This window comes from Oncorhynchus clarkii, chromosome 5, assembly GCF_045791955.1.
Source record: "Oncorhynchus clarkii lewisi isolate Uvic-CL-2024 chromosome 5, UVic_Ocla_1.0, whole genome shotgun sequence".
Lineage (NCBI taxonomy): Eukaryota > Metazoa > Chordata > Actinopteri > Salmoniformes > Salmonidae > Oncorhynchus > Oncorhynchus clarkii.
Window position 1 is genome coordinate 79,643,280 of NC_092151.1, and position 25,137 is coordinate 79,668,416.

A 25,137-nucleotide genomic window follows, 5' to 3' on the forward strand; every position below is an offset into this window, starting at 1 on the left:
GTGTTTCAGTGTGGTCCAATCTCACTGAGTTTATCGAAGATTCAGCATGCTAGTCAGTGTTTCAGTGTGGTCCAATCTCACTGAGTTTATCGAAGATTCAGCATGCTAGTCAGTGTTTCAGTGTGGTCCAATCTCACTGAGTTTATCGAAGATTCAGCATGCTAGTCAGTGTTTCAGTGTGGTCCAATCTCACTGAGTTTATCGAAGATTCAGCATGCTAGTCAGTGTTTCAGTGTGGTCCAATCTCACTGAGTTTATCGAAGATTCAGCATGCTAGTCAGTGTTTCAGTGTGGTCCAATCTCACTGAGTTTATCGAAGATTCAGCATGCTAGTCAGTGTTTCAGTGTGGTTCAATCTCACTGAGTTTATCGAAGATTCAGCATGCTAGTCAGTGTTTCAGTGTGGTCCAATCTCACTGAGTTTATCGAAGATTCAGCATGCTAGTCAGTGTTTCAGTGTGGTTCAATCTCACTGAGTTTATCGAAGATTCAGCATGCTAGTCAGTGTTTCAGTGTGGTCCAATCTCACTGAGTTTATCGAAGATTCAGCATGCTAGTCAGTGTTTCAGTGTGGTTCAATCTCACTGAGTTTATCGAAGATTCAGCAAGCTAGTCAGTGTTTCAGTGTGGTTCAATCTCACTGAGTTTATCGAAGATTCAGCATGCTAGTCAGTGTTTCAGTGTGGTTCAATCTCAGAGGCCGACTTTGGTCATCTCTATTACAGTATTCCCTATTATTCAGTATTGATGCTGGGAAATCTACATACAGTAGTAGCAACAGTAGTCAGGTAAAATGTCTAACATAGTTACAGAAGAAATTGAGCAAACACAATTAAGCACATAAAAAAACATGTCAATACAATCACTACAGCTGTCAGTTCTTTTGCTGTCAGAAAGTGGACGTTGAAACACAAAATGTCAATAAAGTTTGAGTCTCTACGGCCAAAGGACGGCTCCCTGAGTTGTTAAAATCAAGTTTGTTCCAAATAAAATTTGGAACATTGATTCCTTGAGTCCTTACAACACACAAACACATCTACAATATACAACTATCTGTTACAATCTCTTCAGTGGTCCCGGGGTATGTTCCTCCATAGCCTGGCTTGGTTCAATTCAGTCTGGCCTGGCTTGGTTCAGTTCAACCTGGCTTGGTTCAGTTTGTCTTGGATTGGAGTGGCATAGTTCTGCTTCGGCTTTGAGTGAAATCTGGGATCCAGAGTACAGGGAAACGACTCTCCTCCTCTCCCCAGGCTTTCTCCCATCTCCTCCTCTCCCCATATCCTGCACCGCAGTCTGACTGTGATCAGAGCTGGCCAAATATGTCAGTCCTGCAGGGTGTTGCTATGGTGATGCGTGATGACCCTCTGGTAGTCCTCGGTTAAAGCAGGTGTCATGCTGTGTTCCGTGACCCCTGGGAGGGAGAGGTCGTAGCTGCGGTAGTAGTGTCCGCTGGTCTGCTGGTGCTGGGTGTAGTATAGGAGTTGCCTGGCAAACATGGGCTCCACCTGCAGGGGCGGAGGGGAAAAGCAGGGATCAGTACTGGTGTCACTGGGAGCCGGTGGTAATGAGGCATAGCCACGGGACGTAGGGGCGCTGAGGGAGCTGCAGCAACCCCTGATAAATACCCCCCCGAAAAATGTTTTTTACTAAATTTATACATTACCATTCAAAAGTTGAACAACAGTTTTCAGCTGTGCTAACATAATTTCAAAAGGGTTTTCTCATGATCAACTAGCCTTTTAAAATGACAAACTTGGATTAGCTAACACAACATGCCATTGGAACACAGGAGTGATGGTTGCTGATAATGGGCCTCTGTATGCCTATGTAGATATTCCATTAAAATCAGCCGTTTCCAGCTTCAATAGTCATTTACAACATTAACAATGTCTACACTGTATTTCTGATCAATTTCGTGTTATTTTAATGGACAAAAATGTCCCTTTCTTTCAAAAACAAGGACATTTCGAAGTGACCCCAACTTTTGAACGGTAGTGTATTTACAGTACCAGTCAAAGTTTGGACACACCTACTCATTCAACGGTTTTTATTTGTACTATTTACTACATTGTAGAATAATAGTGAAGACATCAAAACTATGAAATAACACATATAACACTGTACATGATTCCATATGTGTTATTTCATAGTTTTGATGTCTTCACTATTATTCTACAATGTAGAAAACAGTACAAATAAAGAAAAACCCTTGAATGAGTAGGTTGTCCACACTTTTGACTGGTACTGTATATTTAACAAAAAAATGGTGCACTAGGCCTTTATTACTCCTGTATTAGGGTAGACAATTACCTGTCATCAGAGCAGTGAAAATGACACCTTTCTTCTCTCTGCATTGTTGGGAAGGGCCCGTAAGTAAGTGTTTCCCTGTTAGTCTACACCAGTGGTGGAAAAAGTACCCAACTGTCATACTTGAGTAAAAGTATAGATCTCTTAATAGAAAGTTCCTCAAGTAAAAGTGAAAGTCACCCAGTAAAATACTACTTTAGTAAAAGTCCAAAAGTATTTGGTTCTAAATATACTTAAGTATCAAAAGTAAATGTCAGCTCTAAAATATACTTAAGTATCAAAGTAGAAATATAAATCATTTCAAAATCCTTATATTAAGCAAAGCAGACGACACCATTTTCTTGTTTTGTGCACAGCCCAACACTCAGACATCATTTACAGATAGCCAGGGGCACACCCCAACACTCAGACATAATTTACAGATAACCAGGGGAACACCCCAACACTCAGACATAATTTACAGATAGCCAGGGGCACACCCCAACACTCAGATATAATTTACAGATAGCCAGGGGCACACCCCAACACTCAGACATCATTTACAGATAGCCAGAGGCACACCCCAACACTCAGACATCATTTACAGATAGCCAGGGGCACACCCCAACACTCAGACATCATTTACAGATAGCCAGGGGCACACCCCAACACTCAGACATCATTTACAGATAGCCAGGGGCACACCCCAACACTCAGACATCATTTACAGATAGCCAGGGGCACACCCCAACACTCAGACATAATTTACAGATAGCCAGGGGAACACCCCAACACTCAGACATAATTTACAGATAGCCAGGGGCACACCCCAACACTCAGATATAATTTACAGATAGCCAGGGGCACACCCCAACACTCAGACATCATTTACAGATAGCCAGAGGCACACCCCAACACTCAGACATCATTTACAGATAGCCAGGGGCACACCCCAACACTCAGACATCATTTACAGAGAGCCAGGGGCACACCCCAACACTCAGACATCATTTACAGATAGCCAGGGGCACACCCCAACACTCAGACATCATTTACAGAGAGCCAGGGGCACACCCCAACACTCAGACATCATTTACAGATAGCCAGGGGCACACCCCAACACTCAGACATCATTTACAGATAGCCAGAGGCACACCCCAACACTCAGACATCATTTACAGATAGCCAGGGGCACACCCCAACACTCAGATATCATTTACAGATAGCCAGGGGCACACCCCAACACTCAGACATCATTTACAGATAGCCAGAGGCACACCCCAACACTCAGACATCATTTACAGATAGCCAGGGGCACACCCCAACACTCAGACATAATTTACAGATAGCCAGAGGCACACCCCAACACTCAGACATCATTTACAGATAGCCAGAGGCACACCCCAACACTCAGACATCATTTACAGAGAGCCAGGGGCACACCCCAACACTCAGACATCATTTACAGATAGCCAGGGGCACACCTCAACACTCAGACATCATTTACAGATAGCCAGAGGCACACCCCAACACTCAGACATCATTTACAGATAGCCAGAGGCACACCCCAACACTCAGACATAATTTACAAATGATGCATTTGTGTTTAGTGAGTCAGAGTCAGTAGGGATGCCACGTGTTATCTTGATAAGTGCGTCCATTGGACCATTTTCCTGTCCTGCTAAGCATTCATCATGTAACGAGTACTTTTGAGTGTCAGGGAAATGTATGCTGTAAAAAGTACATTATTTTCTTTAGGAATGTAGTGAAGTAAAAGTGAAAGTTGTCAAAAAATATAAAAAGTAAAGTACAGATACCCCCCAAAAACGACGTACTTTAAAGTATTTTTACTTATGTACTTTACACCACTGGTCTACACCTATTGTTTACGAAGCATGTGACAAATACAGTTTGATTTTAGTAGAATGGAGGGATGTTAGGGGGTGGAGAGAGGGCCAGGATTAGGGGATGGGGTTTGGATAAAGTAGAGAGAGTGGCTGAATACAGGTAGTAGAGGTCATATTAATATTAGGTGATAGTTAAATACCGTACCTGTACAGTGAGGGTCCTCCTCTGTCTCTGTGGGTCCAGACATTCGTCTCCAAAACTCAGCAGCACCTGGAGACGTGGAGGCGGCCGGCCATGGAGGGCATAGCCCTGCAGCTCTGGTAGACAGCGAGAAATAAGTGGTTAATAGGGTCTAGATAGGTAAAGAGGAAAGGCATGGATTGCATAGCCCTGCAGCTCTGAGACAAACAGGGAGGGAGGGAGGTGAGGTGGAAATGGTTAGATTAGATACAGAGGAGAGACATGGAGGGGATAGCCCTGCAGCTCTGAGACAAACAGGGAGGGAGGTGAGGTGGAAATGGTTAGATTAGGTACAGAGGAGAAACGTGGTGGGCATAGCCCCGCAGCTCTGAGACAAACAGGGAGGGAGGGAGGTGAGGTGGAAATGGTTCGATTAGATACAGAGGAGAGACATGGAGGAAATAGCCCTGTAGCTCTGAGACAAACAGGGAGGGAGGGAGGTGGAAATGGTTAGATTAGATACAGAGGAGAGACATGGAGGAAATAGCCCTGTAGCTCTGAGACAAACAGGGAGGGAGGGAGGTGGAAATGGTTAGATTAGATACAGAGGAGAGACATGGAGGGAATAGCCCTGCAGCTCTGAGACAAACAGGGAGGGAGGAAGGTGAGGTGGAAATGGTTAGATTAGATACAGAGGAGAGACATGGAGGGAATAGCCCTGTAGCTCTGAGACAAACAGGGAGGGAGGTGAGGTGGAAATGGTTAGATTAGATACAGAGGAGAGACATGGAGGGAATAGCCCTGTAGCTCTGAGACAAACAGGGAGGGAGGTGAGGTGGAAATGGTTCGATTAGATACAGAGGAGAGACATGGAGGAAATAGCCCTGTAGCTCTGAGACAAACAGGGAGGGAGGGAGGTGAGGTGGAAATGGTTAGATTAGATACAGAGGAGAGACATGGAGGGAATAGCCCTGTAGCTCTGAGACAAACAGGGAGGGAGGTGAGGTGGAGATGGTTAGATTAGGTACAGAGGAGAGACGTGGTGGGCATAGCCCCGCAGCTCTGAGACAAACAGGGAGGGAGGTGAGGTGAGGTGGAGATGGTTAGGTACAGAGGAGAGACGTGGTGGGCATAGCCCCGCAGCTCTGAGACAAACAGGGAGGGAGGGAGGTGAGGTGGAAATGGTTAGATTAGATACAGAGGAGAGACATGGAGGGAATAGCCCTGCAGCTCTGAGACAAACAGGGAGGGAGGTGAGGTGGAGATGGTTAGATTAGGTACAGAGGAGAAACGTGGTGGGCATAGCCCCGCAGCTCTGAGACAAACAGGGAGGGAGGAAGGTGAGGTGGAAATGCTTAGATTAGATACAGAGGAGAGACATGGAGGGAATAGCCCTGCAGCTCTGAGACAAACAGGGAGGGAGGTGAGGTGGAGATGGTTAGATTAGGTACAGAGGAGAAACGTGGTGGGCATAGCCCCGCAGCTCTGAGACAAACAGGGAGGGAGGAAGGTGAGGTGGAAATGGTTCGATTAGATACAGAGGAGAGACATGGAGGGAATAGCCCTGCAGCTCTGAGACAAACAGGGAGGGAGGGAGATGAGGTGGAAATGGTTAGATTAGATACAGAGGAGAGACATGGAGGGAATAGCCCTGCAGCTCTGAGACAAACAGGGAGGGAGGGAGGTGAGGTGGAAATGGTTAGATTAGATACAGAGGAGAGACATGGAGGGAATAGCCCTGTAGCTCTGAGACAAACAGGGAGGGAGGGAGGTGAGGTGGAAATGGTTAGATTAGATACAGAGGAGAGACATGGAGGGAATAGCCCTGCAGCTCTGAGACAAACAGGGAGGGAGTTGAGGTGGAGATGGTTAGATTAGGTACAGAGGAGAAACGTGGTGGGCATAGCCCCGCAGCTCTGAGACAAACAGGGAGGGAGGAAGGTGAGGTGGAAATGGTTAGATTAGATACAGAGGAGAGACATGGAGGGAATAGCCCTGCAGCTCTGAGACAAACAGGGAAGGAGTTGAGGTGGAGATGGTTAGATTAGGTACAGAGGAGAAACGTGGTGGGCATAGCCCCGCAGCTCTGAGACAAACAGGGAGGGAGGAAGGTGAGGTGAGGTGGAGATGGTTAAGTACAGAGGAGAGGTGTGGAGGGGGCCTACTGTGGAGGTCATAGCCCTGCAGCTCCGAGACAAACAGGGAGGGAGAGAGGTGAGGTAGAGAGGACAGATTGCAGGGAGGGAGATATAGGATTCGATCTAGAGGGTAGGGTTGTGTATATAGATAGGTTCGCAGGGAGGGGACATTGGGTCGATAAAGGGTTAATACATTTTGGTCAAAGGGAATTCTTATGAGCTGGTGTGGTGGTGACTTTAGAGGTTGTGTGACTGGATGGAAACCCCTGGTTCTATATGCAAATTAGACCAATCAGGCTGAACACATCTGTGGTAGGTGGGTGGGGATGAGGTCACTACTATGTGTCATGTGTCATTCTTAAAAGTGTGTGTTGGGGATTATGGAGGCAATCTCATCATATTTCAAGGAAATGAGGACGTATCTGCTTCCTGTTCATGACCAGGAAACAGCATGACAACAGAGAGTGGTTTGGTTTGCCAGTGAATGTGACACGTGTGTGGGTGCATGCCCGCCTGCCTGCTTGCAGTGTACGTTAACTCACCTGCAAAGTAGTCCTGTGTGTGCAGTAGTTTACAGGTGTGTTCTCTCTCCAGCTTGTTGGGTTTATCTCCGTAGGGCGATAACCCTCCCTCCCAGAACACTCTCTCCTGGCACAGCCGCCGAGCGTAGAGACCATCTGGGGCCATCCATAGCAGCACGCCCCTCTCCAGGGTACCACCAGGGGGGCTGGGGGGGCACTCCTCCCCCCTCCCCAGGGCTGGGAGGCTGTCCAGGGGTAGGGGCACCAGGTCTGGACCTCCAGTGGGGGAATAGAGCTTGTCGTCTGGGGAGCAGGGAGTTATGCGACAGCCCTCTGGACTAGAGGTGGTCACCTCCCTCCACAATGAGTCCCGGTAGAACACTGACACATGTAACCGCATATCTGGGGTGGAGGAGGGAGTAATGGTCAGAGCTAACACAATATAATACCAATTACGTGGAACAAAATATATTATTGGCAAGTCATACGTGAAGCAAATAAGGGTGTGTACACTGTATATTGTACCTGAGAGGGCCTCGGCTGATCTCATGCTGGTGTCCAGTGTGAAGGGGGAGGGCTGGCCATCAGTAGGGTAGGTGTAGAAGGACCCTGTGATCTGGTACCCTGCAAACACAGAGAGACAGTACCTGAATAAAGGCACTTATTCCAACACACAACAGAACAGCATACACACAAATATCATGGGTCGAATCGACAATCACGTGAAAAGCAAGTTATTTGAGCAATGTCAAGTTAGTATGTAGGCCCATGTGAACATAACTCCCACCGCCTGAATAGTTCATATGTAGGCCCATGTGAACATAACTCCCACCGCCTGAATAGTTAGTATGTAGGCCCATGTGAACATAACTCCCACCGCCTGAATAGTTAGTATGTAGGCCCATGTGAACATAACTCCCACCGCCTGAATAGTTAGTATGTAGGCCCATGTGAACATAACTCCCACCGCCTGAATAGTTAGTATGTAGGCCCATGTGAACATAACTCCCACCGCCTGAATAGTTAGTATGTAGGCCCATGTGAACATAACTCCCACCGCCTGAATAGTTAGTATGTAGGCCCATGTGAACATAACTCCCACCACCTGAATAGTTAGTATGTAGGCCCATGTGAACATAACTCCCACCACCTGAATAGTTAGTATGTAGGCCCATGTGAACATAACTCCCACCGCCTGAATAGTTAGTATGTAGGCCCATGTGAACATAACTCCCACCGCCTGAATAGTTAATATGTAGACCCATGTGAACATAACTCCCACCGCCTGAATAGTTAATATGTAGGCCCATGTGAACATAACTCCCACCGCCTGAATAGTTAGTATGTAGGCCCATGTGAACATAACTCCCACCACCTGAATAGTTAGTATGTAGGCCCATGTGAACATAACTCCCACCGCCTGAATAGTTAATATGTAGGCCCATGTGAACATAACTCCCACCGCCTGAATAGTTAGTATGTAGGCCCATGTGAACATAACTCCCACCGCCTGAATAGCTGGTTGACCCTCACCAACAGGGCCACCTGGTCCACGATACATTTTCTAATTCATAGTGCATAGTCTATCGTCCTAGAACGGAAAATTGCTCTTTACACTCTCTGCACACACTCATATCCAGACTCTTTAATTTACATATTTCCCCCACCGCACATCATCCTGTAAAAAAAAGAGTTTATTTATTTATACATCTCTACATACATCATTTATAATGTAACTTAGTGTTTATAGTGTAGCTTGTAGTTCTTAGCGTACATAGTGCATAGTGTGTACAGTACATAGTGTACATACCACATGGATTTGTGTACACTCTGCTTCTACATACAGTATGTTGTCTGTATATCCTGTTTATTGTGGCTGCACCAATTCACCAAGTCAAATTCCTGTACATGCAAATGTATTTGGTGAATAAAGGTGATTCTGACTACACATCTACACACCCTAAATTACATTCTCTCATACAAACAAACATGGATGCTGTGGTATTGGGCCTACCGTTGTCCATGCTGGGGCCCTGGGCCCAGGGTAGGCTGCGTGAGGGGTAGGAACACTGGGCATAGGGCAGCTCAGGGAGCGAGGTCTGCTCTGGAAGATAGTCCCTCATCCAGCCTCGCTCTGCACTGGACATGTACCCAGACATCTACACACATAGAGACAGGGAGATACCTCTCAGTCAACCATCACATCTGCACACATAGAGACAGAGATTTGTGCAGCTGTCTCGCTCTCTCTCTCTTTCGCACACACACACACACACACACACACACACACACACACACACACACACACACACACACACACACACACACACACACACACACACACACACACACACACACACACACACACACACACACACACACACACACACACACACACACACACACACACACACACACGCAGTGTTGGGAGTAGTGAACTACATGTAGTTCAACTAGTAATTTATCTAGTAGTAGCTTGGTGGTAGTTGAACTATATTCAAATCTAGATAGTGTTTTTAGTAGTTAACTACTTTTTTTGCCATGTAGCTAACTACTGGAACTACACACAACTTGTTTTGCCATGTAGCTAACTACTGGAACTACACACTACTTTTTTGCCATGTAGCTAACTACTGGAACTACACACTACTTGTTTTGCCATGTAGCTAACTACTGGAACTACACACTACTTTTTTGCCATGTAGCTAACTACTGGAACTACACACTACTTTTTTTGCAAAAAGAAAAGATGAGTGAAGTAGAGAATTTCCTTTCTTTTTTGGCATCAGACATGGCTAACTCTCACTTTAAACCCAGTTTGTGTTAAATAGGCTAAATGACACATTCTGTTAATATCTGTCTCCAGAGTGATCTGTCTTGCAATCTGTATTCTATGCCATTTGACATGTAGTTTTGATGTAGTGAACTACTTTTTCACAGTAACTTTAGTTAAACTATATGTTTCTTAAGGGGAGCTTTAGTGTAGCTTAACTTCTTCCAGTGTGAAGTAAGTGGTTAACTATATTTCTGAATATCTTCCCCAACACTGCACACACGCACACGCGCACACACGCGCACACGCGCACACACACACACACACACACACCTTTGTAATAGTTACCTGAGTCTGTGGGGCGGGGTAGGAGGGGTGCATGGGATAGCTCGGGGGAGTCTGCGGGCTGCCACCATCCTCCTGTTTGGATCCTGATAGCAAGAAATCTGTTACACAGGAGGAATAATTTAAACAAAACACAGACACACACACATTCATTGCGCTCTCAAAGTTCATGAGAGAATAATACCTTCATTATTACACATGCACAAGTATAATCAGGACTTTATCCTACAGTTGGCTGTAACTAATTCACAGTGTCTTGTGGTTTGGCAGCCTGATTATCCAGCATACTGATGTGTATTTGTACAGAACTCACTGGCCCCTATCAAACCCTATCAAAACCCTACCCCCCCCCCCCCCCCCCCCCCCCCTTACAAAAAACCCATCTGGGCATTCAGTGAGTGGGTGGCATCTCTGTTTCCTACTGAATGGTGGTGTACAGTATATGATAAAAACAAGAAGTTGATTTTATAACTTTGATAACCTGTTTTCATCATTTTCATTCATACAACTACCGTTTATTGCATGTATTGGAATGCCACTTAAATGTATAGAATACTGGGTAGAATTGATAGAATTTTCTAGAATTTATAGAATATAATTATACTGACGTCTCTTGGCGCCCTCGGGTATGATGCGGTAGACTTTGTAGGGGTCTGAGATGTCCAGTTGACTCTTTTCCACGAGCTCTTCGAAGTCGTTACTTTTGTTGAGTGCGCACCGCAGGCGCGTCTTCCACGTTGGCGGGTCAGGTTTGTCGATGCCCTCACGAAACTTGCCCTTAAACAGCGCCCAAGCCTGCAGGAATGTCACACAAAACTGAGCCGTGAGATATGGGTAACGAATCACCGATGCAGTTGTGAATGAGTTGAAGACAAGTCCTGTGCTTCTGGGATTTGGCACAACCTACCCAAAGCGCACGAACTGAACTCATCATTAGTCTAATAGTTCTGTTTGCAACCAACACAACTAAATGTCCAATATTTTGGTCAAGTGTATAATACACATCTCTAACACATGCAGTGCGTAAATGCAACAGTTGAGAGACATTCCGTTGAGGCCCCGTATCATACAGTACCTTGAAGAGAGCGGCATCCTCGTCCCGGTTGTAGTCCTGCTTGCCTGCGTGCTTCCACGGTATCCTGAAGATGCTCTTGTCGTCGTTCTCCCACACGAGGCCTGCGTACTTCCCGGTGTCAACCTGCTCGATCAGCCACGAGCGGAGCTTCCCGTTTCCACAGCTCACTGTAGACATGCCGTAGTCCGAATCCGGATTCATCTCTAGCCAAGAGACACTGTAGACAAGCACTCAGATATTTAGTCTCCAAATGATCCAGCACACATACATGTTCCTAAAAATGCAAAAATATTATGGCAAGATTTTTTTAATGTCAAATTGCTTGCGTAAACTTGCAGATCAATTATGTACATTTTATTAAAATAATTAAAGAATAGGCTACATTCACTTTTGAAAAAGTTTAATTGGATGTGAACTTATCTTTTGCTGCAGGTAGCCTATATGTTTTAGAGGGAGCAGAGCAAGTGTCCATGACTTACCTCTGAAACTCGAAACCCCTTTGAGTTTTGAAATCAATCAGTCTCGAAAGATCATAATGCAGCGTGACAACTTAACTTAAATCATAGTTGTGGAGTGGGCGGGGCGAGTAGAGAGATGTGCACCTGCTACGTTCTGTGAACCTTATCTGCGCAAGCCTCCCGTAAACAGCAGGGGGAAGTCCTCACCCGACACCCGCAATCCTGGAAAGTGGGAAAATCTATTCACCGTAGTAGAGAGCAAAACAATTCTTTGAAGTTATATAAACCCATGTAATGGGCTAAATATAAGCATACATCCTGCCAGTGATATTTTATGTTCATGATACAAATCAAGCATACATCCTGCCACTGATATTTTATGCTCATGATACAAATCGGTTGGCCTAATTCCCTGTCCAAGAAGTGCAATTGATATAGCCTCAAGGATTGGGAAAACTTGATCTTAAATAAGCCTGAATATGTAAGAAGCATACTGGGTGCCTAATTCTTCAACTAAGGCATATTGTAAAAAAAGTAAGTAGCCTAGGTATAATCGTTGTAAATACTAAAGTCATGGGCTTGTGATTGTGATAAAGAATATTGCCTTCCTGTGGAGAACAAATTGAAATGTAGCTGAGCTTGCAAAGTCATATACCACTTGAAAACAGTAGACACGTTTTGTTTCTTTTTAAATAATATGTCAGAATGGTCAATAAAAAACTATCTTGAATATACATACAATGTTGGTCTATAAAGATGCAGTGCTGAGTTTCATATAATAATTACCCACAAAGCACACACACAAACCCACACAACACTCACAGAAAGAGGAGTGTGTGTATGGAGAGGGGTGAAAGAGATGATCAACTGAGAGGAGTACCTGTGTCTTGGTGTGGATTACATTTAGCCTGTAGTAAAGTATGTTTGCTGTGCTGTCAGATTGATTGCTCTTCCATGTTGCTGTGACAGTTAGGGGGAAAGGAGCCCATGTCGAAGAAGACCCCAATCACACACAGGGACCACTGAGAAATCCCCTTGTGACATCATTCACATTTGCAAACATATGACCCATATCATATTTTTGACAACTTGGAATTTTGCACATTTGCCTCCAGCAAAGTTGGTCGATTTAAAGTTGGTTGACTGTGAATATGGAACTCAAGTCCAGCTCATATCTATGCAGTGAGACAAAGGGATTGGCTGGGCGTTGCGTAAGTGACAGGTGTCTAGCTGGAGACATGGGGTCATGTGTTGCTGGTGCCGTGGCCGTTGCTATGGAGTCACTGATGGTCTGAGACTTTGGCAACAGAAGGGCTCCAATCTCCTCTTCGTCGTTGAAAGGGTTCTTCTCGTACCTGTCCTTAAACCATAACCTACACCGCATCCGGAAAGTATTCAGACCCCTTGACTTTTTCCACATTTTGTTCAATTACAGCCTTATGGATTAAATACATTTTTGTTCCTCATCAATCTACACACAATACCCCAGGATGACAAAGCGAAAACAGATTTTTTTTTTAATGTTTGCACATTTATTAAAAATAAAAACAGAAATAACTTATTTACATAAGTATTCAGACCCTTGCTATGAGTCTCAAAATTGAGCTCAGGTGCATTTCCATTGATCATCCTTGAGATGTTTCTACAAATTGATTGGTGTCCACCTGTGGTAAATTCAATTGATTGGACATGATTTGGAAAACCTGCTCCAGAGCACTCAGTACATCAGACTGGGGTGAATGTTCACCTTCCAACAGGACAACGACCCTAAGCACACAGCCAAGACAACGCAGAAGTGGCTTCAGGACAAGTCTCTGAATGTCCTTGAGTGGCCCAGCCAGAGCCCGGACTTAAACCCTGTAGACTGTAATCGCTGCCGAAGGTTCTTCAACAAAGTACTGAGTAAAGTACCTTTTGCTTCGTTATTATGGGGTATTGTTTGTAGATTAATTGTCACGGTCGTCATATGGAGGAGACCAAGGCGCAGCGTGGTAAGTGTACATACTTCTTTAATAAAAGAAAGAAAACTGAACATACAAAACAACAAAACAAACCGTGAAGCTAATATGTCTAGTGCAGACAGGCAACTAAACATAGAATAAGAACCCACAAAATACCCAAGGAATATGGCTACCTAAATATGGTCCACAATCAGAGACATCGATAAACAGCTGCCTCTGATTGAGAACCAATCTAGGCAACCATAGACATATAAACACCTAGACTAGGCAACCCCTAGACATACAAAAAAAAACCTAGACAATACAAAAACCCCTAGACATACAAAAACCAAACAAACCACCCTCGTCACACCCTGACCTAACCAAATAATAAAGAAAACAAACATAACTAAGGTCAGGGTGCGACATTAATGAGGGGGGGAAACAATTGAATCCATTTTAAAATAACTTCATAACGTAACAAAATGTGGAAAAAGTCAAGGGGTCTGAATACTTTCTTAAGGCACTGTACACTGAGAACAGAGAGAGAGACAGAAGGAAAGAGTGTCACAAGAAAGGACGAGTCTCAAGAGATGGATAGTTGAAAGGAATCAGAGAGAGACCACGAGGTGGAGATTGATAGAGAGAAGAACCAGGGAGAGTGGAGGACAGTCAACACTCGGGAAGGTGAGAGAGAGATAAAGATGAGAGGAGGAGAGCGAAGGCTCAATAGAAAGAGAGAAGAAAGAGAGAAAAGACCTGTTGACTCTGACTAGCTGGTGTAGGAACACAATGTCAAATAAAATGTTATTTGTCACATACACGTGTTTCGTAGATGTTATTGCGGGTGTAGTGAAATGCTTGTGTTTCTAGCGCCAACAGTGCAGTAATAACTAACAAGTAATATCTAACAATACACACAAAGCACACGGCTGCACCACGCTCACCGCAGATAACGATGCCACCCAGCCCCGCCCAGTAACAGTCATGATGTACACCACCACCAATGCAACACTACAGGAAACACCTGCCACACTGGGAACACATCAGTCAATCAATGAATGATCAAGTCATCAATACAGTACATCAATCATCATTCATATATTAAAATACCAGCGAACCAGGCATCGCTTCCCTTTGAGGCTGCACTCGTGGATGAATATGATGCGGTCCTTAAAGAACTGGTTTCTGGGGACGGAAAGGAGATAGAAACCCAAACTTTGAGTTTGGTTTAATGTAAACCGTTTAGGGGTTATACTGTAATAAACGTAATGTATATGTAAACCACCCACGCACATTATGCACACACGAGCGTGAGCACACACACACAGAACACACACTTACAGGCTTTGTTTGGAGGCATCAGCAGCAGGAAGAAGGAGGAGAATGACGAGCTGAACAACACAAGTCAACAATAGACCCAATTATACATTTAGCTATAAGCAATGTGTCAGAATGTTAGCCAACCTGCCTAGTGATAAGGCTCTTCATCATAGTTAGAACTCTGTGTGTGTGTGTGTGTGTGTGTGTGTGTGTGTGTGTGTGTGTGTGTGTGTGTGTGTGTGTGTGTGTGTGTGTGTGTGTGTGTGTGTGTGTGTGTGTGTGTGTGGTGAATGTGCACCTGACAGCTGATGGTGTGCCCATGGCCCCAGCGGGCAGAAACTACTCTGTCCCGATATGACTGCACCTCCGCAAAAACCCCTCGGCCCTCTGGGACAGACTGAGCCGCAGGAGTCCTCCAACAGGACAGTTCAGTCAGTCGCATGTGCACACACCACCGACGGACAGAAGGACGCATGCATTTAGCTATAGTATCTATGGAACTGGGAACTGTCTAATGTTATAGAAGATGTCCTACCATGTATACTGTATATGCATACAACTGATGACTGATGGGACTGCTTTCTGCTAACATTAATTCAGAAATATCCTTATGACATTTTCTAATTAACCTTCTCAACTGGTCATCACAATAATGAGTCATCATAATCAGCATAGTTAACTACAATACAACACAGTCAACACCAATCATCACCATAGCAACTGCTGATATCCTGGTCATAACCACAAGTTACCACACAATCCTAACCAAAACTGTGTGCAGTGAATTAAAGGGTGGCGAAAAACACACTGCAATGAGAAAAGATCAGATTCATATTTATATTGATAAGCGTAATCAATTTCTTCTAAAATTGCCGATGTAAACTTGACCAGGTTGCGATCTAACCTCTACCCTATCCAAAACCACAGAGCCATCTTCCCAGAAATCAATCAGTCAGTCTACCCGTTGACTGTTGAGTATGCAAATAAACCCCCCAGCTGACTGGCTATTAGCCTGCAGGACGACAAACAGACATCTGAGTCATTACGCTATTGCTTCTCGACTGTTCATCAGTTGATTGATAGGTACAATGATAAAGTATTTTATAATAGTGTGATGACTTGCCAACGATTTATAGTTGATGGTTGTAATTATCGTTATATTTATTGGCCCAAGTGGGATTGGGACGTTAGCTGTGTTATAGCTGTCATAAACCATTCATAGTTCTGTTGTAACTATATCATAAGCCATTCTTAGTTCTGTTGTAACTATATCATAAGCCATTCTTAGTTCTGTTGTAACTATATCATAAGCCATTCTTAGTTCTGTTGTAACTATATCATAAGCCATTCATAGTTCTGTTGTAACTATATCATAAGCCATTCTTAGTTCTGTTGTAACTATATCATAAGCCATTCTTAGTTCTGTTGTAACTATATCATAAGCCATTCTTAGTTCTGTTGTAACTATATCATAAGCCATTCTTAGTTCTGTTGTAACTATATCTTAAGCCATTCTTAGTTCTGTTGTAACTATATCATAAGCCATTCTTAGTTCTGTTGTAACTATATCATAAGCCATTCTTAGTTCTGTTGTAACTATGTCATAAGCCATTCTTAGCCCATCAACTATGGATGAGAAAGGGTTAGTAAAAAGTGATAGCAGCATTGTTTTGAGTCTTTGTGTTTAACATGTGCTTTTAATATAAGTTGTTGGCTGATCAGACTGGGTCGTGATACTGTATTAGAAGTTCTCTCTTCAGCGTAATAGTAGTGAAAGCACACTAGTGTACACACAACAACTAACTGACATGCTGTCACAGACTGAGAAAGTGTACAGAGATCGGGACGTGGTTTTCATGCTGGCTTTCAATGAGAAAAGATGAAAGTTCTGAGGCAATAGGGAAAGGGGGATACCTTGTCAATTGTACAACTGAATGTCATGTGTACGTGTGTTTGTACACAAATATGTTATAGTCTGTGCAACTTAAACAGCTGCAGTCAACAGCACTGAATGAAAACTAGTTGCTAACCACACAGCTCATTTTGGCATTCTCAGTTTGAGATTGGTCCTCTCTCTATCTTTTTTTTCTCACACACACGCACACACACATTTCCCGCTCTTTCGTATACATATTTGAACATCTGAATTTAGCCCTATCTGAAAAACCAGAGTAACATTTAATAGAGTTACTCTTTCATGTCATGAATAAATATAGAAAATAAGAAAATGCAGATAACAATATACCTAACTGACCACATTCAGCTGCAAATGAAATGACATATATTTAGTTGAAAAGCTGTTAAATAATTAACATGCAGTATCAAATCAAACAGAAATCCACAGTGTTTTGGCAGCTGCACCTTCAATTACATAACTTTTTGTAGAACCCCGTTGTCTTGTGAGTGATACCAGAAGTCGGTACTACTTTCCATATAACAATTGAAAATGGGGATAAGAAAGTTTGACTTTCACAACAATTTCAGTTTTCTATTTTAGGAGTCGTAACAGAGAAGTGTGTGTTGTTGACATGATCCGTTCATAAATACTATACCATGTAAGTTGCGTTTGACTCAAAGTTTATTTACGTATTATTATTTACGTATTGTTTTCTTCCACAGATGTCGTAAAATCTCTATTGTATATAGTATACACACAAAAGTTTACATAATCCTACTGTTTAATTATGCGATAAGACATGGGGGGGTGTGGTATAAGGCCAACACGGAGTGCCTTGATAGAGCCGTGGTATATTGGCCATATACCACAAAATGATTACCAAAGTAATTAAAACAGTAAAAAGTATTGTTTTTGTCATACTCATAGTATATGGCCTGATATACCACAGCTTTCAGCCAATCAGCATTCAGGGCTTAAACCACCCAGTTTATAATGTAGAATAACCTTTTCCCTGTTAAAGTAACCATTTTACTCATGGTTATATCAAGTTGAGAGAGATAGATCATGGCTGGCCTACGACTGGGATCAAGTGACTATTTGTTGTTCAAGATCAAGGACAGTCTGAGAAGGTCACGATATAAGCAGAGTAGGATCTAGATTGCTCTCTACTACTTCTCATTGCATTAGCCTGCTGAAACCACATATTCTTCCATACCAACATAACACACAGTGAGGCGGTAGCATCTAGATTGACCAAGTAACACTGCTGATCTAGCCTATCACACAGCACGAGGCCGTGAACCTAGAAGCTTTAACTGCAGGGCCACGTTCAGTTAACATACGTTCTTGAATGTTCTAGATAGAAATGCCATGAGTAGAGCTGATGTGATTCCTTATTCTACATGTTAGAGATACGGGTTTGTTCTACATAGTCTAATTCTATCTGAACGTTCCAAAACTTTGCGTCCTGCTGAACATGCCCTGGGTCAGGGGTCTGGTCACCATGGTAACAGGGTGAGGCGTGACAGATGTGGTCTCCTCTTTAGGATGGGTGCAGCTGTTTCATGGATGGACAGGATGTGGGTGATATTGAGTTTCTCCAACAGCTCCCTGTCCCACACATCTGCAGAGGATAGAAACTACAGAAAATAACATAAGAAAAATATACTTTTATCCAAAGAGACTTACAGTACAGGAAGTGATAACATTTTGAGTATATGTACATGATCCCCGAAGGGAATCTAACCCATGGCCACGACCCTAGAGTTGCTAGCGCCATGCACTTACCAACTGAGAAAAATCACATAGGCCCTGTCCTCCAATCACAAAGACCCCATGTACTCCAGTCCTAAATGAAGAGTTTTCTGCTCAACAACAACAACCAACTCCCCAAGGATCTCCAAGCAAACAAGCTCTCACAAACAGGCTTTTCTTAATTTGAACTGAAAGAAAAACCGGAAAACCAATGTTTCTAAAACAGGCCAACACCTTGGCCCAAAAGCAAGAAACAGTAAATGTTCTAATCAAATTCAGTCTTTAAAAGGAAGCTTAAGGTTCTCTACCTAGGACAGATGTGCCCAGAGCATGTTTTCTCACACTGGGGAGGTCTGATGGGCCATGAGCTGATATATAGAAGGACTACATAGGACTAAACTCACTCTGAGAGAATTAGGCCCAAGCCTGATTATGACATGGGGCCCAAACCAAACCATGCACATTGTAGGAGTCAGTCAATTGATATTGGCTGCTGTAATCAATTATATAATATTGATCATCAAACAAATTATTTAGAAGCAAAATATGTTCACAGGGACATTCCTTAAAATAAAAATAACAGACATATTACATGAAGACACCCTTATAACTGTGCTTTAGCTGGTCTATGGAAAGAGCTGGTGAACTGAAGTGTGTGTATGTAAGGGACACCCCCATAAAGGGACACCCCCTGCTACACACATGCCTACGCCACACACACACACACAGTGAGGGGAATGACTTTCCTCTGAAGTTTTCCAGCTAGGCATCAGGAAGTACCTAGAATGCACCAAGAGTGTGGTTACATTTTTATTCTCAAATTATTCTATAGCCTATAATAAAGAGATTCCGTTAATTGTAGTCTATTTATTACAGTAGACTATCTCTTGATCATTGCAATAGCAGGCTATTTAACTGAATTCCATGTAGCCAATTTTCTGCCAATCAAAGGCAGATGACACACGTGCTCCAATCACATTACCGCTACCTTGTTGATTCCATTTCTCACTTCCTGGGAAGGAAATCTCCCGCTGCCAGGTGCGTCATTCAAAGACATCAGGTTGGGCAAAACTAAACATGGCGGTGTTCGCCTTAGCAATCTCACTGGAATAAAGAACTCCTCCATTCCGGCCATAATTGAAAGAGATTGTGATACCTCAAAATAGGGCTACTTAATGTTAGATCCCTCACTTCCAAGGATCTTCATGTCTTTCCTCATAATCCTGGACTATCGGATCACCGTTTTATTACGTTTGCAATCGCAACAAATAATCTGTTCTTATTTTCAATGATGGCCTAGGAACAGTGGGTTAACTGCCTAGTTCGGGGCAGAACGACAGATTCTTACCTTGTCAGCTCGGGGATTCGATCTTGCAACCTTTCGTTACTAGTCCAACGCTCTAACAACTAGGCTACCTGTCGCCCGGTACACAAAAAATACCCGAGCTCTGAAACAAGCTTCCAGAAAATTGGAGCAATGGCGCTACACCAAACTGGAAGTCTTCCGACTAGCTTGGAAAGACAGTACCGTGCAGTATCGAAGAGCCCTTACTGCTGCTACACCAAACTGGAAGTCTTCCGACTAGCTTGGAAAGACAGTACCGTGCAGTATCAAAGAGCCCTTACTGCTGCTACACCAAACTGGAAGTCTTCCGACTAGCTTGGAAAGACAGTACCGTGCAGTATCGAAGAGCCCTTACTGCTGCTACACCAAACTGGAAGTCTTCCGACTAGCTTGGAAAGACAGTACCGTGCAGTATCGAAGAGCCCTTACTGCTGCTACACCAAACTGGAAGTCTTCCGACTAGCTTGGAAAGACAGTACCGTGCAGTATCGAAAACCTTCACTGATCATCCTATTTTTCCAATTTAATTTAGGAAAATAATAGAGCAGCATTCCCCAAGAGAGGATGGCTTTCACTTCAGCAGTGATAAATTTATGAACTAATTTGAGGAAAAGATCATGATCATTAGAAAGCAAATTACGGAATCTGCTTATTCCTCCAAAGCTCAGTTGTCCTGAGTCTGCACAACTCTGCCAGGACCTAGGATCAAGGGAGACACTCAAGTTTTTGAAGTACTATATCTCTTGACACATTGATGAAAATAATCATGGCCTCTAAACCTTCAAGCTGCATACTGGACCCTATTCCAACTAGATTATGCTACTTGTTTGGCCCTGTCCGAGAGTATCGTTGGAGGGGACCACAGTGTCTCCTGACCCTTCCTGTCTCAGTCTCTAGTATTTATGCTGCAGTAGTTTTTGTGTTGGGGGGCTAGGTTCAGTCTGTTATATCCGGAGTATTTCTCCTGTCTTATCCGGTGTCCTGTGTGAATTTAAGTATTGGTTCCTCTCTAGGTTTCTTCCTAGGTTCTGTCCTTTCTAGGGAGTTTTTCCTAGTCACCGTGCTTCTACACCTTGGGGTTTTAGGCTGGGTTTCTGTGCAGCACTTTGTGACATCAGCTGATGTAAGAAGGGCTTTATAAATACATTTGATTGATTGATCAATGTATTATATACTGATAAAAAAATATAAAGCAACAATTTTACTGAGTTGCAGTTCATATATAGAAATAAGTCAATTGAAATTAATTAATTAGGCCCTAATCATGTGTGGGCCTGGAGGGGGGGGGGGATAGGCCCACCCACTTGGGGGCCAGGCCCACCCACTGGGGACTGGACCAGCCAATCAGAATTAGTTTTTCCCCACAAAAGGCATTTAATTGCAGACAGAAATACTCCTCACTTCCATCAGCTGTCCAGGTGGTTGGTCTCAGATGATACAAGTGAAGAAGCCAGATGTGGAGGTTCGTTTTTTTTTATTTACACAGACAGGGGCATGGTCCAACACAGACATCATTTACAAATGCAGTATTTGTGTAGAGTGAATCCTCCAGATCAGAGGTAGTAGGGTTGGCAATGAGTTACAGTATAATGATTGGTGGGTGAATTGGACTGTAATCCTGTCCTGCATGAGCATTCAACATGCAATGAATAGGAGTAAAAAGTACATATTTTCTTAAGGAATGTAGTGGAGTAAAAGTAAAAGTTGTCAAAAATAGAAATAATAAAGTAAAGTACAGATACCCCCAAAAACGACATAAGTAGTACTTTAAAGTATTCTTACTTAAGTACTTCACACTACTGCTAATTTTAGTGTCCCGGATTTACATTTACTATGTTACGTTTTGTCTATGAGACCAGTCTGGATAGACAGAGAGATCCACCCGGATCCACCGGGACTCCAACAAAGGCCCAATAATCCATATCCTTCCTCAATTGTGCTGAATTTTTAACCATCTGCTGCATACATTTACATAAGTGAAGGCTACAAGTGTAACAAAGAATGAATCCTGACCAGATGGAGGATTTACTACAAGTAGCCTACAAAACAAATGGATCATATTTTGTGATGTCCAGTATGGTTTGGGCATTCATTGGGGTTGAGATAACTAGAGATTATTTTCTGCTGTTGCTGTTGTTATTGTTGTACACTATTCTAGGGAAGTCATAGTCGTGTCATTTACAGTAACCTAACCTTTGCCTTCAATGTTGTTACACCTCCACTGTTCTGTGATGTATTTTTAGCAGGGCTTTGTGTCTAGCCTCAATGTGTTCCTGTGTGTGGTTACTGTGTACGGCATGCGTTGGAGGGCTACCGAGAGCGGAGGCGTTTACAATAAGAGAGAGAGTTTCTTAAAGAGGAATGGCCTTTATAGAGATGTGTGCGAGAGAGAGAAAGAGAGCGAGAGATAGAAATTATGTGTGTGTTGGATTCAGTGGTACTTGGGGAGAAGAAACGCACTGTGTGCAGGAGTATGTAGGCCTGGCCTACACTGCTGAAAGTAAGAGGGAGGGGGTTTGAGGGAGGTCACAGAGGTGAGTAGGCAGAAACGGGTAGTGGATATTATTTGAGGAAATGGCTCTGAAACAAGGAAGAGGGGGGATTTTCTCTAAAAGGTGGAGGGGAATGGAGAAAGGAGGTAAATAACCTAGGAGTGCGTTTCAGAGAGCTCAAAATACATATACAGAAAAGCAAGTGAGAGAGGAGTGTATGACAGATCTATAGGCTACTAGTCTTATATGAAGGTCCTGTGGTGAAGGCCCATTGACACTAATGGTGTGGCTTGACTAACATTTAATGTTAAAAATACATTAAAATAATTTGTTATATTTTTTCAAGCAATATAAACATACACAGACAATAGACAGCAGACAGACGCACACAAACAACGACAACACCCCTGCCTTGCTCCCACCTCCTCCATGGCCTGCAAGACTCTACTACACATGAACTCAAACTGCCTTCATGGCCTGCAAGACTCTATTACACATGAACTTAAACTGCCTTCATGGCCTGCAAGGCTCTATTACACGTGAACTCAAACTGCCTTCATGGCCTGCAAGACTCTACTACATGTGAACTCAAACTGCCTTCATGGCCTGCAAGACTCTACTACACATGAACTCAAACTGCCTTCATGGCCTGCAAGACTCTACTACACATGAACTCAAACTGCCTTCATGGCCTGCAAGACTTTATTACACGTGAACTCAAACTGCCTTCCTGGCCTGCAAGACTCTATTACACATGAACTCAAACTGCCTTCATGGCCTGCAAGACTCTACTTCACGTGAACTCAAACTGCCTTCCTGGCCTGCAAGACTCTACTACATGTGAACTCAAACTGCCTTCATGGCCTGCAAGACTCTATTACACATTAACTCAAATTGCACCACTCTGCGCTTTTTTGTCACTCACACTGTTTCAATATTCAATTAATAATACATTTCATTCTTCCACTGTCCCAACGATGGAGGATCACTTGATTTACAGTTTTTAAGCAAAACCTTTTTCAGAATGATTAACGAGAAAAGTACGATACACACACTCATATGCCATGGCTTGAAATATGCAGATAGATGGATTAAAAGTCGATTTATATTGTAACACTTTTGACAGACAACTTTCTGACTGCGCCCATAACTTTCAGACTTTTTAGCACTCCCAGAAGGCATGAATCATTGAGTCACAGTTAGTTTTGTACTTTAGACATGACTCATTCTGTACATTAGTAATACTGGATTAAGTGTATATTTTAGTTAACAGTAATTTAGTTGGTTATGTTCCAACATTCCCTCCATCTTGTGCCAACATCAGTTATTTTCAGGTCTTGGTTCCAATAGTTAATATTTGTTTTCTAAGAGATTGTCAGTTGAATAGGCTCTCTGCAAGGTTTTGTATATCTTACCCATCATATGACCTATCATTTTCTGACTCAAATAGAATTCCCTCAATTTTGCTCTGATGTCCAAAAGATTTCAGATTGAAATTTCATGATATAAAACTTTTAAATTGCATGTATTTGAAAATGTCTACGTTGGCCAGTCCAAAATGTATTTTTAATTATGTAATGGAAATAATTGTATTTCCTATTACCAAGTAATTTAGTCACTATGCCTTTCATTTGAAATCTGGGCCAATTTACCAGGTGAATTCTAAAAAGCTACGGATTGTTCCATAGGAGTGTGATATTGGTTCTTGTAGAATCCGTTTAATGTTCTTCCATATTGTTATGGTGTTGTTAACTATGAAGTTGTTAATGTTCTTCCATATTGTTATGGTGTTGTTAACTATGAAGTTGTTAATGTTCTTCCATATTGTTATGGTGTTGTTAACTATGAAGTTGTTAATGTTCTTCCATATTGTTATGGTGTTGTTAACTATGAAGTTGTTAATGTTCTTCCATATTGTTATGGTGTTCTTAACTATGAAATTGTTAATGTTCTTCCATATTGTGTTTACTTCCGGCGCCGACAGAGATGGCCGCCTCGCTTCGCGTTCCTAGGAAACTATGCAGTTTTTAGTTTTTTACGTGTTATTTCTTACATTGGTACCCCAGGTCATCTTAGGTTTCATTACATACAGTCGAGAAGAACTACTGAACATAAGAGCAGTGTCAACTCACCATCAGTACGACCAAGAATATGACTTTCGCGAAGCGGATCCTGTGTTCTGCCTTTCACCCAGGACAACGGAATGGATCCCAGCCGGCGACCCAAAAAAACGACTTCGTAAAAGGGGGAAACGGAGCGGTCTTCTGGTCAGACTCCGGAGACGGGCACATCGTGCACCACTCCCTAGCATTCTTCTCGCCAATGTCCAGTCTCTTGACAACAAGGTTGATGAAATCCGAGCAAGGGTAGCATTCCAGAGGGACATCAGAGACTGTAACGTTCTTTGCTTCACGGAAACATGGCTCACTGGAGAGACGCTATCGGAGTCGGTGCAGCCAGCTGGTTTCTCCACGCATCGCGCAGACAGAAACAAACATCTTTCTGGTAAGAAGAGGGGCGGGGGCGTATGCTTCATGGTTAACGTGACGTGGTATGATCATAACAACATACAGGAACTCAAGTCTTTCTGTTCACCTGATTTAGAATTCCTCACAATCAAATGTCGACCGCATTATCTACCAAGGGAATTCTCTTCTAATCACAGCCGTATATATTCCCCCCCAATGGCTCTGAACAAACTTTATTTGACTCTTTGCAAACTGGAATCCATTTATCCGGGATTTTAACAAGGCTAATCTGA

General features: G+C 43.1%; 1 protein-coding gene across 1 annotated transcript; it reads right to left on the minus strand.

The window, feature by feature from the left end:
- Nucleotides 1–1,200: 1,200 nt before the first annotated feature.
- Nucleotides 1,201–11,669, minus strand: LOC139410243 (interferon regulatory factor 4-like). The gene is made up of 9 exons (XM_071155716.1): nt 11,646–11,669; nt 11,167–11,383; nt 10,700–10,886; nt 10,095–10,192; nt 8,988–9,132; nt 7,499–7,597; nt 6,995–7,375; nt 4,339–4,451; nt 1,201–1,505 (listed from the first exon to the last, which is right to left on the minus strand). The coding sequence occupies exons 2-9, from the start codon at nt 11,365–11,367 to the stop codon at nt 1,323–1,325; spliced, it is 1,407 nt and encodes a 468-aa protein (XP_071011817.1). The 5' UTR covers nt 11,368–11,383; nt 11,646–11,669; the 3' UTR covers nt 1,201–1,322.
- Between the last annotated feature and the right edge of the window lie 13,468 nt (nt 11,670–25,137).